General features: G+C 29.6%; 1 protein-coding gene across 1 annotated transcript; it reads right to left on the bottom strand.

Moving 5' to 3' along the window:
* On the bottom strand, positions 3,689-5,597 carry LOC109352296 (UPF0496 protein 4-like). The gene has a single exon (XM_019594218.1). It carries the CDS (start codon positions 5,271-5,273, stop codon positions 4,119-4,121), a length of 1,155 nt encoding a protein of 384 aa, XP_019449763.1. The 5' UTR covers positions 5,274-5,597; the 3' UTR covers positions 3,689-4,118.

The raw sequence follows: 19,086 nt of genomic DNA, 5'->3' as shown, positions 1-19,086 counted from the left end.
ATAATATGGGTCCATTACTAAAAATTAATGATCTTGGAATTAAAACCTCCAGATTTGATATCTTTTATGATTACCAAATCTTATCCCATAATTGCTTTCCGTATAATTCCAAAATGAAAACAGTGCAAGCTATTTAAAGAAACAATGCAAAGAAAGCATTTGAATATAAACACTTGCATTTATGCAATAGCAATATAAGTCACTAAAAGTATGTACATTTTAATTATCACATAACAAAATTATTATAGAATAAATATGATAATTTCATCACACACAAAATGTAATGCTCTGAAAAGTGCATAAGACCGTAAACATTTTGTTGATATTAGTACACAAACAATGGTGCCAAAAAGACCATAAACAATGGTACCAAAAAATTACATCTTGATATTAGTACACACAAATTTATTGCAGAGGGAAACCATAACATGTATATATATAAGTCTGGAAAAAAAATTGCACTGGAAAACCAACAACATATATGTATACAGTATACTAGTGCACAAAAGAATAATACACATAACATCTTAAGGAAGACTAATAATTTATATATTATATATTTATTCATCCATATAATATATACATGTTTCAAAACATCAGAGGCAAAGAAAACGTCAGAGGCAAAACCAAAGTGCATTCATGTTTCATTCACGTATACATTCTTTTATATAAGGTTCATACAATATTGGAGAAAACATCCTTAATGGAGAATCATAAAATTCAGAACCATGCTCTGATACCAATTGTTGGAATTTCCTTATGATTGGTGAAATACCAATCCTAGGATATTGAATTTAATGATTCTCACGTACATATATGAATCAAAGGGTGCAGTGTCATACCTGAATCCATGTTCTTAGATGTGTTCCTTTTGATATGCGTTTCTGTAAAAAGCTTTGTGGTATGATGACCTTCCTCAACCAAATCCCTGATTCATCGCGGGACTTGCGTTTTCACTCTGATGGGGAGAGGAGAAAACTGAATTTGATTTGGTGTATTGGGGACTATAACCTTCCTGATGTGTTAACTTATAGGGTTCCCATTATCCCCTATGGGTTAACCTGATGAGTATCCACCCATTAAGTCCATATCCGTTATAACCTTTTAGAAATCTAAGGGGTCTTATAATGTAACACCGAAAATAAATAGCTAATATCTTTGTATCAAATATATGATGCTCACCTTAATTAGAAATTTATAATTTCTAACAGATAAAACTTTGCAAGTTCAATTAGTTTTGTCATATCAAAACTATAAAACAAATTGATTAGATTCAACAATAAATACAAAAAAAACAACTAAATATTTGTCTTGGAAAAATGATTATGAATTTACTTAAGTTTAATATTCACAATACTATAAATAATTCAACATCATAATGACTATTTGTTTTTCATAGAAGCTATATATCATGTTATTTGTAAAACAAAATGGACTAAATTATAGATGATACACATATTTATTTTTTTGTAAAAAAGTCACGGTGTCCATTTGCACAGCATGAGGTTCATGTAGCATCATCCCTAACTATATATCGCATCATATGATCGAACCTATTTAACAAGTCAAAACCTCAAACAAAACACTTCAAAGTTATATTTTTTACAAGGCTCCATTGCATATGAAAATTGAAATTAGCTATATGACATTTTATATTTCATTTTTATTTCATTTAAATTCATTATTTCAAAGTTTAATTTGTTTGCGAAATATTAAAGCTACATTAATATAAACATAAATTAAAATATTAGGAAATTTCAACTTAATTACTATTACTATTTTTAAATTATTAAATATGGAAATAATAAATTTCAAGTAACAAAATGTAATTAAATAATATTAAAATATAAAATATAATAAATAAATACTTGAAATTTGATTTAGAAAAAAATGACACATAATTTCAAAGAGAGAAAAATCTATGAATTATTTTGGTCAGAGAATGTCTCATAATATATAGGAACTCATGCAAAGCTAATATATATAGAAAGATTTTAATTGAATTATCAATATTAAAAGACAATTGTGCATGTCTTTTCAAGTAATTATTAATTAAATTGTAATGTTAAGTTCATAACCATTAATATATGGTTAAATGTGTCCTATATTTATTGTTCTCACATTTTTTTAATATTTATAGATAAATTATTCTTACTCAAATTACTCAATATTATAAAAGGTTGATATTAACATATTTCAACATAAGTATCATTAGATTAGTGGTCGGTATGACCGGTACGGTTCAATTCAAAACCGGTCAGTATAATCAGTTTAATCAATTTTGATCGTTGTGATTGCATAACCATATAATTTTTATACCATACCAGTATTAAGATCAATTTACCGATTGAAACGGTCGCCATAAACGGGATTTTTACAACATCGGTCAGGAGTTACAAAGAAAAATAATTAAACATATTTTAGGCTGAATTACGTACTATTTTATTAATAATGTTACAGATAAACAAAAACATGGGAATATCCGTGCATAAAATTAGTCTACCTAGATTGTTTCATAGTAGGAAAAAATTCCTTTATTCTAGCTGATTCAGAGCAGACACCTTTTTTTATTCTGCATGTGTAGCAGAAACCAACCATTGTTCTAAACCTAAGCACAAATCACAGACAGAGAGCAAAAGGATAGACTAAAAATAATGTTTTCAATTATTTAATATTTTATTATACAATATAAATTTAATCTAACAGAATGTACCCATGTTCTGTGGCTTGTAGCAATTGTTGTGCTTTTACTGAGTCAACGTAATATTCACAAAATGTTGTTCTCTTGTTGAGACCACCACAATATATTGCAAAACAATTGAAATGCAAAAAGGCAAATCCTGAGAGTGTTTTAAAATATTATAAATGGTAGGATCATCCTGTATCCCATAATATGTGTTACTATATCAGTTATGAACTATAATTAGTTGAAGAAAGTACATTTAAGTTAAAAATATAATTATTAAAAAAATCTGGTAAATCATAGCTCATGATACATGCAATATAATGTTGTGGAATAGAAGATATGTTAGATAAATGCTAATCTAAGAATGAGTCACCTTACTATGAAATTCAATTATAAATGTTACTAGACCAAGTCAAAGTCAAATCACTTTAACAATTTTGGCTAAACCAAACAAATTCATGATATGAGTAACACTGTGCATTTGTTAATATTTTCACATACAAAATATAAAATATCCAATCTTCAACAAGGAACAAGGGTTCAAATAAGACAGAAATAAGTGAATTGATTGTTATATTTTCCAATTGTGATTTTCCATTTTCTGTTGAGTATATGGGAATGAATTGGCTAAGGGAATATGTTATTTGTTCAATACTCCAATCCAATTATAACAAATGCACTTAACTTTTAGTTTCAAATCTTCTATACACTGTTAATGTATCATTCACCATTGATTGTATTATTTTTGTTTGAGAGTTAATAGTAACTAATATATGAATGATGTATGATTTATTGTCAGTGTAGTAAGACAGGACTTCGAATAGAAGTATTGAACATACTTACTATCTTCAGTGATATTTAGAATTAAGTCCATAAATGGAACCGGAAAAGGAAAATAAAAAATGTTAATGCAGACAGAATTGCCTCAGAAATATGATTAAATATAGACAACCCAAAAAGCTCAAAGCTTCACAAGAATTTAGAACACTCTCCTCCTGTGAATACATTTGCAAGAAAATGAGTCAAAATAAAATGTATCTAATACATAATCATGAACAAAATGAGCTAGGATGCAGCAAGTTATATAGAAAATTGATTATACAATTTGCCATAACATGACAAAGAAACAACTGGATAGAAACAAACAGCATAGACTACAAAGGTCAACTGCAAACAACCTAAAACTCTACGTTTTATATGATTTTATAGATACAAGAAACCTCCCCGTCACCACATTATTGTAATGATCCTAGATTCAAATTGGCAAACACCAGCGTTCAACTTCATCAGCTTTTTCTTCTTTGGTTATCTTATGTCGGCGCAGTCACCTTTTCCTTCTTCACAACTTTTACATGCCTCTGGAAGCAAAATCGGTCAATTATCTCAACTTCTAATTTTCAGCATCAATAAATAAATTGTGGGTTTACTGAACTTAGCGTGGCCTGCCAAAAGAGTCAAGCCCTTCGGTTCGGCCGCGTACAATTCTATGGAAAACCTCCCTCACTTGGCGTTCCAATGGGTCTAATCCATCTTTCAAGGTTTCACATACATGTGAAACATCCTTCATTCTCTGCCGAACGTCCTCCCCTTTCTCCTCAGTCAATGGAAATCTCACAGAATCAGCCAACTCATTCACCATCCTAGCACATTTCTCAATCTGATGAATCTCCCTCAGTAAACCACAAGAATTCTTCCTCCCCCGCTTCTTTGACTCCACCAAGATCTGATCATGGAGCGAGAGCATCGGAGCAGCCCAAGTGAACTGCCTAGGAATCGAAAAATGAACATGTAATCCACGATCCTGGCATGGAATTGAAGCCACAAGAGCCCACATTACAAACAACAGAACTGAATTCATTGTGTAAACAGACAGTGCAAGGCCATTGGTAGGCACATGATCATTGGCCTTAGGAGGGGACAAGTTGTTCCCAATTGCTTGGAGCTGCCTCGCAGCAGACCAATTTCGTGAAACACTCCACGAAAGTGATCGAAAATGGCCCAATGATCTATGTTGCTGGTTATTATTATAATCCCTGCGAGTATTGTTTCCACCAAAGGACCGGTTCCTATGTGCTATGGGAACATTGGAATTCTTATCATCAAGCATACCAATGGCCAAATCAATAAGTGCCTTTTTGGCACGACGAAATTGACCCTCACCAAGACTCCTGTTGTGATCCAATGCACAAAGCACAATCTCAAGCAGCTTTTGCCATTGCCTAATCTGTTCAATCCCATCGCGGATTGCGTTACACACATCCAGAGCCTTCACACTCCTTTCAAAAAAATCATTAACCAAGCGATCCAAGGGTGGTTTGAACATCTTCGCCCTGTGGTTATGAAGAATGATCCTGAATTCCACTTGACAACAAAGGAAGGAATCAAGGAGCTTCCTGACCCATGAGAGTGAAAGAAAATCATCACTTCCAACTGAACAAAGCTCATGGAACCGGTCAGTGACCTGTTTCTGAAAGGAAACAAGCTCAAGTTCCAAGCTTGAGCCTCCCATGGAATGAACCTTATCGCCACGAAGACTCAGAACAGAACCTTGGCGTTCTGTTTTAGCTATAGGCATTCTCACTGACATAGATACCGAGATTAGGAAACACTCTCTTTACTCTTGCTCTTGCCCTCACAATTTCACACACCCAGATGTCAAAATCCAAAATTGAGTAAAAAAATTCAGATTTTCTACTCAAATTCAGATACCCAATTTCAAGAATGTGGAATTGAACTCCCTGGGTACTAAAAATTCGACCACAAATTGGAAACCCTAACACTCCAATTTGATAAACCCAGAGATGAAAACCAGATTGGGGTCAAACCCACTAAGGAATTGGGATAAGGAATGAGAAAAGTAGAAACTTTTTGGAGAAAAAGTCAGAAAATGGAGTGAAAGAATGAGGTGGGAGTGTGATGAACCTTAATGGGGAATGAAAGGATTATATGGGGATAATTGAGCCGCGTGGAGGAAAAGAAAATTAAAAAATCGGAAAAGAAAAATAAAAAAATTCTTAAAACTATTGTTGTATTTTGGTATTTCCATAATTGGAGGTAAACCAGATTTCCACATTTAATACAAGGTGATTAATGAGAATTAAGGTTGCCGAAACACGTTTTGGACACGGTGACCTAATTCCGTTCGGATTTTTGGGAATTGGAACCAACGTCTTTTAAATTCATTGTCTTGGGATGTTAGTTTTTTTTATATATTTGGGCAAAGATTATATAAAGATAATATATAATTTATGATTTATTTATATTATTTTTTTAAAAAGTTAATAATAATTAAAATAAATAATAGATAATATAGGGATAATGTATAAAACTTATACTATATTTTTTCTTCTAGAATAAAAAAGAAAACTATCTAACCTTTAATAAGGGGTAACAGGAGGATGAGTCCCATTTTTCTTAACTATTACGTTATTAACAAATTGATATATAAAAGATTTAAAACATAGTAAATGTCCATTCCAAATTTAAATTTATTTTTTTCAAACTACAAATTTGGTAATTTTATAATCCAAATTATATTTTATATTTTTATTACCAGATCTGAGACTTGAGTTTACATTTTGATTTTATATGTTTTTTATCACTTTAGGATATGAACGTGTATTCACTAACTTCTTTTATTTCTTGTGAGGTACTATAACAAATTTGGGTATTTGGAGTTAAGAAGGCGTGGCCGAAGCACATATTGTGTTTTCGGGGTTGTGCTTTTTGGCAGTTATCTGGCATTGGATTCATAAATTTAATAAATGTGATAATTATGAGTATAAGTTGTTGTGAATAATTAAGCCAAACTATATTAATTTTATGCTAAGTCATGACATTTTCACATTCAATGTATAAGTAACAACTCTTCTTCTTTTTTGTATAAATTGTAACAATTTTTAGTAAGTTTTATGGACATTGACAATTCAACTTATTATAAGAAATCTCGCCAACGTGTATCACTACACCAATTATTTTGTAAAGATAACAAAAATTCAGTAATTACCTCAACATGTGTGCAAAGTAACAATGAGAATAATACATAAAGAAAAATATATTTTAATATATTTCCATAAAAAATCACTTAAATATTATTTTGCATTGTACGAATATGCTTCATCAATAATAAAGAATAATTTATTGGTCTCCTGGGCTATTCGATACCTAATAGATGGATGAACCCATAAATTTAAAAAATATTAAAAAACAATTTATAATGATTTGTGCAATTATACATTTATTTCTAAAATCATATAAATTATTTTATGCAATCAAGAGGAGAGAAAAATACGAAAGTAATTAAAATACGAGTTCACAAATGTAAATTGTCAATTAAAAATAAATTATTTTTTTCAAAACATCTATAGCATAATTCAATCGTATATCTAACATAATTTATTATACTTAACATTTATAGCATTACACATTATAAATAATAGGAAAGCGGATTGACAGACACTGGAGTGTCTCTCACCATACTAGTAAAAATAAAGTTATTTCTTCAACACGTATGAAAATTTATTTAGCATCAAGCTAATTAGTCAACCTAACATCACAATTATTAATTTAAAACATGAAATTATAATAATAAAATAAGAATAAGAATATAATATTATAATTATAATTATGATTAATATGATATTAGAGTTATGTTACTATATATATATAGAGAGAGAGATTTATGAATTGTGGTTTCGAGTATCTACTGATTTGGATATCTTATTGCTCAAACTCGTATCATTCAATAGTGAAATTTAAAATCTCTTATACAAATTATTTGGAGATTCAAAAACACAAACTAAAATCCAACTTGCTGTGAGTATTACTATGAGTTTTGATACCTATCAACGAACATGCAAGAATGATAAAGTATCAGGTAACTATACCTAATTTCATTTCTAAAACTTATTTATAGGATTGAGGATGTTAATATTATTATAAATCATTCTTCTTCTTTGCCTCTATATTTGAGGTGTTTCCTTCCAAATAAATCTAAAATAAAATTACAAATCAATCAAATTCAATTTGTTAAAATCATTCTGGATTGGTATTTTAAGGAATTCATCAGTGTATCATACCCGATTTCAAATTCAATTAGGACATCAAGTTGGATTGCACATGTTACGTTTTATACATTTGTTATGCCCTACAAATGTATATTTACTGAGTTGTGATTTTTTTCGTTAATTGATTTAATTTCTTTTATTATTTCTTACACATAGATAGATAATCTTTATAATAGAAAACACGACATGACATACACAAATTTAATACTTCAACTTATCTATTAAATTCACATTTGAAATAGTAAATATTAAATAAATAATTTTTTTATAAACTATATTTATTTATTAGTTACCCACATCTTTTAATATTAGATGAAGTGACTAGTTAACATGATACCTTGTTGGTTTTTGACTTAGTCATTATCACATCAATGCTACGGTCGGAAGTAATATTAAATCAAGCAAATTATAAATAAAAAACAAGTACATTTTGTCTCATAAAACAAAAACATTTAGGAAATACTTTAATTGAATTGATATACAAATATCATTATCCTAAATTGTTTACAGGAATCTCTCAACCTGAGGGAGACAATTTAACAGGGTCTGGGTTTTGTGTCAGTGTAAGAAGTTGAAGAACATAGTTGCATGGTGCACCATGTTGATTTGATGTGAAGTGGGTCACGTGAGGAAATGTGAGTGGCTGTGACGATGTCTCTTGAATGGTGGGACAGTGCCTTACACGTGGAGGGTACTAAGTCTACAGACTACGATGAAGCGTATGAAAATTTAGAGGACTCAGTCATTGTGTTGATAGTGGGACTGATTTCAAATAAAAGTGTGTTATATGTATATTTCTTTTTAATTGGTTTAAAAATATACATTTAAATTAAAATTTTAATAATAAAATATTTTTTGATCAATTAAAAGGAGCTTAATACATGAAATGGAATGATACAATTTTTGGAAAGAAGATTTGTTCCCATATTGATGTATACTTGTGGTTCAAGGAACATCTATAGTTGGTAATTAAAATTAGAAAATAATATTGTGCTGATAGTTCTTTAGTAGGTATGACAATATTTTGGTACTATAGTTTAAATAAAATATCTTTTTATGTGGATTACTAGGCACTCACTTTAAGATGATGTTGTCCTAAAAAGTGTTATTTTATTTGTTAATTATTGTGATCGATTAAAAAGTATATTTAAGTTAAAAGTTTGATAATTAAATGTATTTTAAGTAATTACAATAAGTATCACATAGAGCGGTGATACGTTTTGGGACAAAAATGTGTTATATATTGACCATGATTTTTCTCTCCTTATTATTAATTTTTTTAATAAACAAATATGTTTAGAACATATGGTAGTTTGGTGGGAAATTTCTGGAAATATTTCCATTTAAAAATAATAGTTTTAAAATAAACCCCTCCACCCTTTGATTCTCAAATTTTGTCTCACCTCTTATATATTGAGAGGTCAGTTTTGGGGCAACCAAATTCTGAAAAGTTTCCTTCTATTTAAGATAAAAGTAATAAAAAAAACAAATTCAAAAAGTTGGAAAGGAGAAACCAACTTCAACCATTAACTCAATGGAGTAGAGAACAAAAATTAAGAGATGGAAGAGTCTACTTAGTTGTGAAGGGAGAAAAAGATGAGAAAATAAAATTTGAATGAGACACATTATAAATTCTTTCTTTTCTAGTCTGATGAGAAAATGGAAAGAATGAAAATTTTGCATAAAATATCAAAAATGTTTTTTTATTTTATCTTATTTTTTCTACTAATTGGTTTTAAACATTAATAACATGCAGAAGTCTCGTTTGGATATTAAAATATTAATTGATACTATAATAAAATATATATAATAATATCTATAATTTAAACTTATAGCCTTTCTTTTAAATAATAAAAATATATTTCTTTACTCTTTTTTATCTATTTTAGAGATATTATTAGCTTTTGAAAAATAATATTATCTTTACTAAATAAAAGAGTATTTGTAGGTGTTGTTTCTCTTTTTTCTCTTTCTCCCTCCTCTATTTCTCAGAGTAGGCGTAGAACTCTCTTGAACTTCTTGTATCTGTAGTAATATAATAATATTAACCTTTTGCCTATAAAAAAGTATTAGATGGAGAAACCAAACAGAGCGTAAGGTTGAAGGAGTGAATCTGATCCAAAATCATTGAGAAAGAAACTCATTTGCTTTACTTTTCTTTGCTGACAAGGAAAATCTTCAATCTCACGTGCTGGGTTGATCTTCCCTAATTTAAGGATTTGTCAAGCATGAATCGGTGCTATTACCTTTTTACTCAAAGCTAAGGTCAATTAAATTCTAAAGATACTTGTACACTTGTTAAAAATAAGACATTTTCTGTTGTGGGAAACTTTTAAAAATAAGACATTTGGTGCTGTTGATACTTTGAAAAAAATAAGAAATCAACTTTCACATAATAAGCCTTCTAGAATCCAAATCCTAGTAGAGGTTGGTACCCCCAACTACTTTAGTTTTATACACTTACATCCACTTGTCCTTTTACATATCTTATGACTTCAAATAAACAGATTGAGCTTGGTACCACAAATATTTGTTCAATTCAATATCAACTTGGAAACTTGTGTTGTTTGATATGCATGCGTGCTTATAGATAATTATTTAAAAGCATTGGTTAATAAAATAAAAGGGATAATTATTTATAAAAAAATAGTCAATTTACAATATAAAAAACTAACCAGTGAATTTAGATAATTTTTTACAAGAAGTCTTAAAGTATAGGTGTAATAACATTTCAGAAAATAGTGGAGCAGTCTTTAGTCATCATGATATAATATATAAAATTAATTGAACTTACAGCATTTTAACTAGTTTTATCCACCCTTTTGTACACTCTGAATCTTTGATTCTTTGTGTACATTCTTTAACAAGTTAATGCACGCTTGCTCCAAAAGGATAATATTCTTTATGTGCTTCAATCAGCTTATAAAACAATGCCTTTATATATAGATATACAGCCTCACATCTGTATTTAATTTTTATAGATGTGTCAAGTAAATTCAGATTCTCTTTATAATATTTTAAGAATATGAAGAAAAACTTTTATAATCTTCATGATGGAGAAACCCATCATTGTCTGCAGTCATGCATTTGACTCAATAAAAAAAACTTAAATTCTTGTCTACCAAATGGACAATTTTGATGTTGAACTTTTCAACATAGTATACTTCTCGATTAGACGTTTTCCAAATTTCCTTCAGAAGAGGTCAAACCATTATCCATCATTGCTGAGTTCAGGACAATTTCAATTGCCTTAACCTAAAAAAACAAAATATGTCATAGTTTATAATCTTTATATATGTTTATCTCCTCTCGCTAGTAAAAATAAGTATAACATGTGTATTCTTGTTTTGATTTTAAAAATATTTTTGTAAAAAATAACTAAATCTGACACATATCATAATTTTAATAGATGCAAGAGATAAATTATCTTATTATACTAAAATATATTTTATTCTCTTGTTACATATATAACATGTATAATAACTATAACACGTGTTGTATTGTCATTCGAAAACAACACCACAAACACATAATAGTCTTATTCTTAATTTATCAGAGAAATAATAGTTAATAAATTATTATAAGTTGAAAAATCAATGGCCAAGAAATTAATGAAGCATTAGTCTAGTACTATAAAATTCAATTTTCATATATTATTTTCGACCAAATGCAAGAGTTTGATTTATAGAAGTAACATTTATTAGAAGAAACAATCACATTCCTTATAAAGCCAAAAAATCAATCGTCACGAATCATTGCTGGAACCGATGATTCCAATCAGTTCCCGAATGGAGTTTAAGCTATTAAATTAGTTTAATTATGCGTACATTAATATTGGGCCGGGATACTTATAGAACAAAATAAAAATGCTTGGGCTGGGATAGTGTTATCGACGAATTGTATTTCTACCCTTTTATCTGGGAAACCTATAGAGATTACTCACAAAAATGCAAACATAATAGTGAGGCCATGACTGATAAAGAAGCACCCAAGCAAAGAATTGAAATATTTAACTTAGGGATTAAAACTTACACGTCGTCATCACATTTAAGTCTCAAAAAACTTTACGGGTAATGAGAGCATTAGGCTTCCCACACTTAAAAAAAGTTGAAAAAGTTACAGGGAGTCAAGATCATGTGAAACTACTGCATGATCTCAAACTAGTCATCTATAAATAAATTCGTAATTATTAATCACTAACAAATGATTTAAGGTAAAGATATGTCATAAACCTTTGCTATGAGATGATCCAATATAATTTATTTCTCCTGGACAAGGAAATATTTGGTTAGTTTCTTTTCAGTTACAAGGTCTCGATAATGGGACCCTTCTCTTGGTATTGTATTCGACATTTCTACATAGAACCAATACGTTCTAGGTCCTCAAAAAGATAGCATAATACAATGTATATTAAAATATTACCGTAGGAACGAAGTTCCTTGACATTTGAAAGCTTAAAGGTGTTGAAGCACTCAACAGGTGAATAAAAATAAACATTACTCTGTAAATTTGCGTTCTTCTTCCTTCCATATCCACCTTCCATAGTAGATTTCCTTAGAAGATATGAAATTATGTGAGCCATCACAGTCTACTAGTACCACCATTTTCTTTTATCTCCAAAATCTCCCACATTTTTACCTTTTTTTTTTAAGTCAATCCATTCATGCTATACATTGACAGCAGCATTACCTTGAGTATTGTGAATTTTTAGGATTAACAAAAACAGTTTAGATTAGAAGGTACATATTAGGAGTTTAGTAGTGTAAGCATCTGCCCACCAGAACATCAGATAAACCAAAAGATTAAAAAATTAGATTTTGAAAAAATAACACTTGTTAAGAGGATACTCATTCACATAGGAAGGGAATTATATTTTAGCTTATATTCTAAACATTATACTAAAAAATCCAATTGATAGTTGTATCTATACTTTTTATTGAATTCAAACAAAGATATTTTCACTTCTCTCCTTCCCACCTGATTAATCAAGCACGCTCTAATGTTTTTTCAGTCATATCTGCAGATAAATGGATTATCGAAGGTTTATATCCAAAATTATTAACTTCGAAGAATTAATTTGATTCTAAAAGCTTGACAACTAATTACTATTTTAACATATAAAAGTAACCTTTCACTCCAGGAAATAACACATCAAAGTTTTATTAGTAAATCAAAAGAGAATTATTCCTTATTGTAAAAATTCATTACTTTCACCTATTAAGTGCTATATACAATTCACCCCCATATCAATCTTTATGACTTTATATATATTGTATGAAAACTTAATTTAGATATTAATGTATAGCAAAATAAATCTGCATTAAATTTGTGTTCACTTTAATATGATCTTCATTTTTTGAACTCTGATTGTATCTAATGTGACACTTTTTAGTTTCATTTGTTATAGATTTTGGGATGTTGCCATATTTAATACTTGGTCATAGTTGCTTCGACAAACCATAAGATTGCATGCAGGAACCACAGGAAATAAGGGGAAAGACTTTAGTGGTTTCCCACATCTATTCATTCTAATGTTGGAACATATACGAGACTAAATTTGATTTTCAGAAAAACTAAGTAGGACATACAAAAACATCACCACAATTATAATCATACTTCATTGGTTTCAAAATCATAATCAATAGCTGGAAAAATTCATGCATTTAATATACCATAGTATTCATAGTTCAGAAAACAAACAAGTTATGATATTAAAATTAAAATTCAACAAATTTAACACAGAATTACCAAATCATACATTAATATCAAAAAATATACAAACCATTAACTCACTCAAAAGGTGATCAAATTGGATATGTAAATCTCATAGCTAAAAAAAAGAATCATCTGTAGCTCGTAAACTTATTTCCATTCAAAGCTTTCTTGCACCATTAAATTTACAATAGTATTCATAGTTTAGAAAACAGACAAGTTATGATATTAAAATTAAAATTCAACAAATTTAACACAGAATTAACAAATCATACATTAATATCAAAAAGCATTCAAACCTAAACTCACTCAAAAGGTGATCAAATTGGATATGTAAAGCTCATAGCTAATCAAGAATCGTCTGTAGCTCGTAACCTTATTTTCCTTCAAAGCCTTCTTGCACCATTGAATATATAACTATATGTATGGACACACTCGTCCACACGCACACCAGCACCCACAAAGGGGCAGAGAGAAAGAGAGAATTGTGCAGTACTGGCTATGAACAAACCCAATTCTCCACTCTTAACTGTTTTGTGCATCATTGGGTAGCAATAGGAACATGAAGGAGTTTGAACCATTTTTTTCAATGACAGCTCAGAGAACAAAAAAACGCAAGAAAATTAATGCACTTTGAAGACCTGACGAGACAATAATTAATAATTCATTTAGGTTACAGCATAATTATAGCAAGATAAGATGCTCAGAAGATATAAAAAACATAAATTTGACAGAAGATGCTCATAAAACACAACACATTCAGGATAAGACTAGACACATAAACATAAGTTACATTAGAAAATTTTCAAAGCCCATTTAAATTCACACATTTACTTGGCCCAGGTATTCTATCAAAAAACACCAAATTGGAGATGTCAGACATGGTTTTCTAGGCCACACTTATCCATCAAATGTGCAGCAAAGACTGCTCAGAGCCCAGTGCATGTATCATCATTCACTGTTACACTAAAATCATTCTACAACTTAACCAAAAACCAACAAATAAAAAGTACACACGAAAACTATATACAATTGAAGAGACTATAAAAGTTCAGACACATACTTTAAGGGCAACAGAGAACAAAACAGCCCAAAGACAAAGAATGCAAAATCTAAACTCAATTATATGGCAACTATGACTAACACAATCTGAACATAATATATGACAAAGCAACTACGCGAAAATCAAAATGAGAAAAATACTTAAAATGTGACCAAAACTCGAACATGAAGCTAAAACCACAGAAAAACTTTATCATGATAACAATGGCACAATGATCCTAAAGTGATGAAGCTCCACAACCAACTGAAACCAAACACTGAATTAACTACCATACCCTGGAGACTAGATGTTAAAACTACAAGTAAAAGGAATCCAGCGCCCTCATTTCCCATCTTAAAAAATTATCCAACTTCTGCTGCTACTAATTTCAAACAACGCCTCACTGAATACAAATCCTTTACAAGCAGAAAAAAACACATAGAGACCAAATTATGAAAAAGGTGTAGCCACTCAATACCTTGCTCATAGATCATGGGGCATGCTAAAAGGGAATTTGAATGAATTTCTACAATTTATTTTAACCCTAAAAAAACAAGACTAACAAAAGAACTAATAGTGAATGAACGAGAACTAATAGTGAATGAACGAGAACTAATAGTGAATGAACGAGAACTAATAGTGAATGAACGAGAACTAATAGTGAATGAACGAGAACTAATAGTGAATGAACGAGAACTAATAGTGAATGAACGAGAACTAATAGTGAATGAACGAGAACTAATAGTGAATGAACGAGAACTAATAGTGAATGAACGAGAACTAATAGTGAATGAACGAGAACTAATAGTGAATGAACGAGAACTAATAGTGAATGAACGAGAACTAATTGGGCAAAAAAAATTAACAGTATATACAGAGCAAAATGTAAGACACTGAGAGGTCAGGGACACAGATTTAAGCATAATAATTAGAGCGCAGTCAGAAATGTACAAAAGGAATTCCTCATTCAATTATATACATGAGAAAAGAAACCAAAGTACATAAACATTGAGTTGTAAACAAGTGGGAAAACAACTTGCAATGCCTTAAAAAATTCAAAGCCCTCAGATCTCATAGCTTAAAGGATCATATGTGGACAGTAACATTAGTTTCATTCACAGCCTTCTTGCACCATCAAATATAGAGAGAGAGAGAGAGAGTCACACACAAACACACACACCCACATACACACAGAGAGAGGGAAAGAAAGATAGAAGGGTGCAGGTCCAGCTATGAACAAAACCGAGTCGCCACTCAACAGTATAGTTGTGCATCATTGGGCAGCAAAATTATAAAGGAGAGTTTGAGCAAAGTTTTACTATTGAGAGGGAAAAAACTGATGAAAATATCGATAAACCGTGTATAAGCACTTCTTTGTTTAGTTTCATTTCAAAGAATACAAATTTGGAGGTGTCAGACATGGTTTTCTAGGCCACACGTATGCATCAAAATGCAGTAGAAAACTGCTCAGAGCCCAGTGCAGATATCATCATTCACTAAAACTTTAAAAACAATATGCAAACTAGTCGCAACCCAACAAATAAAAAGAAAACAAAAAAATAAAAGGAAAAAACTGGAAGTTAAGCAATAAGCGATGGAGTTCTAGAACTAACAAAAACAAAAAGTTCATATTACATTCAAACATTATAAATAAATAAAAGGAATCAACAGCCCTTAGATCTAATAACTTAATACAAATACAAACAAAATTGCAAAAATTTGGAAAGTAAAACCTCTGAATTTGTGAATCAATGGAGAATCATGTTAAACGATACAAACATGTATAAGAAAAATAAATAATGAGAAGTGGAGATCTCACGAACATAACAACAACGATAACAGAGAAAGGGTAAAAAGAGAAACATGAAGCAAATCATTGAAAAGGGAATGAACAGAGAGAAAACTAGAGCGGTTGCAGAAAAATGAGAGAACTAAAGATTCTATTGTGTCAACATTAGGGTTTTGACGGAAGCAATTGCTGTGTACTCATTATATATGACGGGAATGTCCTATTCCATAATTTGATGGGCCGGGTCCATGGGCTGAGGGATGGGTAACTGTATTTTATTGCGTTGGAAAGTGGAAACCCATTAACTTCCACAGTTACGAGTTTATCATATAGGGAAACAAAACAGCTCACGTCTAATTTCTCTTTTTCTTGTTCTCTGCATAGTCTTATATTTATCTCGTATAAAATGCAAGATCAAGCAACTGAAAATAAAGAAATAAAACAAAGGGAAAATGCATAAATTCACCCAAAAGGTTGGACATGTGTACAATTGTTATTAGGGTTAAGGAGAGAAGGAATCTCCTGAGAATTGGATATACTTTACTCCCATGATGAAAACACTTCATTAAGTCACACAACTATTATTACTAAGATTCATTATTTTTTAGTGTTATTAATATCATATTGCTCATTAAATCCGGTTAGAGTATTGGTATAATGGTATAGCAATTCAATCGGTGTTCACTGGTTGATTCACATATCAGTAAAGTTAGATATACATATATTTTATACTAACATTAATATTGAAATTAATAAAGAAGACAATAACAATTTTTATTTATAATATTTGTTAAAACAAAAATGTATCACTTGATGATAGACCATGTTTTAGATGTATAAAAAATGTATTAGTTGTGTATTTTTTTTGTTTCCCACGGATATCCTTGTACTGGAAGCAATTTTATCTGAGTTGGGAACATCCACAGGTATGTGGGGCTAACTCTTCCAGTGGGTATTTTTTCATCCACAAGACTCGAACCCGAGACCTTGCTTAAGGAGAATCAAACATGTACCACTTTAACCAATATTCGTTGGCTAGTAGTTGTGTATTTGTTCCTTGGTAGTAATATTTTGAAAAAATAAGTCATTTTCCTTAAAATAAATAAATTTATGAGTAAATTACATCGACACATCCTTGAATTTTAGGGAAATTATACAAGTTACCCCTCCATTTTTTACATTTACAATTTATACGTAATACAATGATTACCCCTTTCTGAAAAATAAGTACGATTTAAAAAAAATGGTGATAAGTATAATTAAGTTAAACAAAATATGGTATATTGTATAAACAAGTATAAATAGAATATTAGTCAATACATTTTCATTATTTTTGTTCCCTTCAATATAGTATAAGACTGATTTAAACAATATTTTCTTAGAATTATTGATACATCCTATAATGAACAAAAAATAATGAGATTATATTGACTCATGTTGTATTTGGACTTGTTTTTGCATTATATCATATTTTGTTTAACTTAATTACACTTATCGTGTTTTTTTGTTAAAAATTAACTTATTTCTCATGCACAGGTAATTAATGTAATGTATGTATAAAACTCAGAGTTTTTTGTATGGATAAAAAATGGGTGAACGATTTGCGTAATTTTACTAAAACTCAGGTATGTTATTGTAATTTACTCTAAATTTAAATGAAATTGACCGGCATAACTGATACAGTTCAATTAAAAATTGGTAGTTTTAACTAATATAATTATATGACCTGTATGATTATTATATCGTACTAATATTAAGACGAATTAATCAGTTTGTTAGTTGAACCAATGAGCACAAACTAGTTTTCATAAACTGGTATTTTTCATATATTCATTAGATTTGTCCATAACAATTATATGTTTTTGTATTCTAACTCAGTTTTTACGAACACATGCTTAATAGTTATTTATTCTTTTTTTAATAAACTAAGAGTTAACAAAATCTTCTCCATCGGATAGGAAAAATCTTTTTATTTTAATTTTAAAGGTAGAAATGTCATATATCTATACTATATATAAAGCTAAAATATGGTGTAACTTTTACTATAGTATAATTTCACTTCTTATTTTGCCTTTCACATTATTTATTTTTTACAAAAAAAACCATATAATCCTAATTAATCAATCCCAACATATTAATTAACCACATCTCTCACCTTAAACTAAATATTTTCATAAACATACAAAAATTATAATATAAAGTACACCAAATACATTTTAATTATAAAAAATAAAATATATAAAAATTAAATACATAGTATCATACAATATTGACCGTCACACATAAAATACATGTACACACTAATTATAAATAAAAAAGATACAAATATCATTATATTTTGTTTTCTCATATCACTTCTCTCTCCCTAAAGGATTCTAACTCAATTTAATGCGTGAAGTTGTACGATATTACGCATAAATGTACATTTGACTTGAAACATAACTGCTTCTGAAGAAAAATAATTACATGGTTAATCCCACGTCCTCCACTATTGTGCACATGAAAACATTACCAACCCACTTTCAACTGTTTTCAAATTTTCTTTTCTGCTTAATTCATAAAAGTTGAAAGTGTTCAAATTATGCAACTTTTTATTTAATTTTTAATATCACTTATATTCGCTATTTATAATTTTCATATATTTTATATATACCATATTTTATACACTTGATATATTGGTTTAGTTTTAAAGGAAAATATTTTATTAGTATCAAAGTTTGGACCTCAATGTGATTTTCAATACTTTTTTCAACTATTTCATGGAAATATATTTACAAAAGGATAAAAAAAA

This window comes from Lupinus angustifolius, chromosome LG07, assembly GCF_001865875.1.
Source record: "Lupinus angustifolius cultivar Tanjil chromosome LG07, LupAngTanjil_v1.0, whole genome shotgun sequence".
NCBI lineage: Eukaryota > Viridiplantae > Streptophyta > Magnoliopsida > Fabales > Fabaceae > Lupinus > Lupinus angustifolius.
Note: the sequence above shows the minus strand (reverse complement) of the source record. Positions and strands in the feature narration are given on the sequence as shown.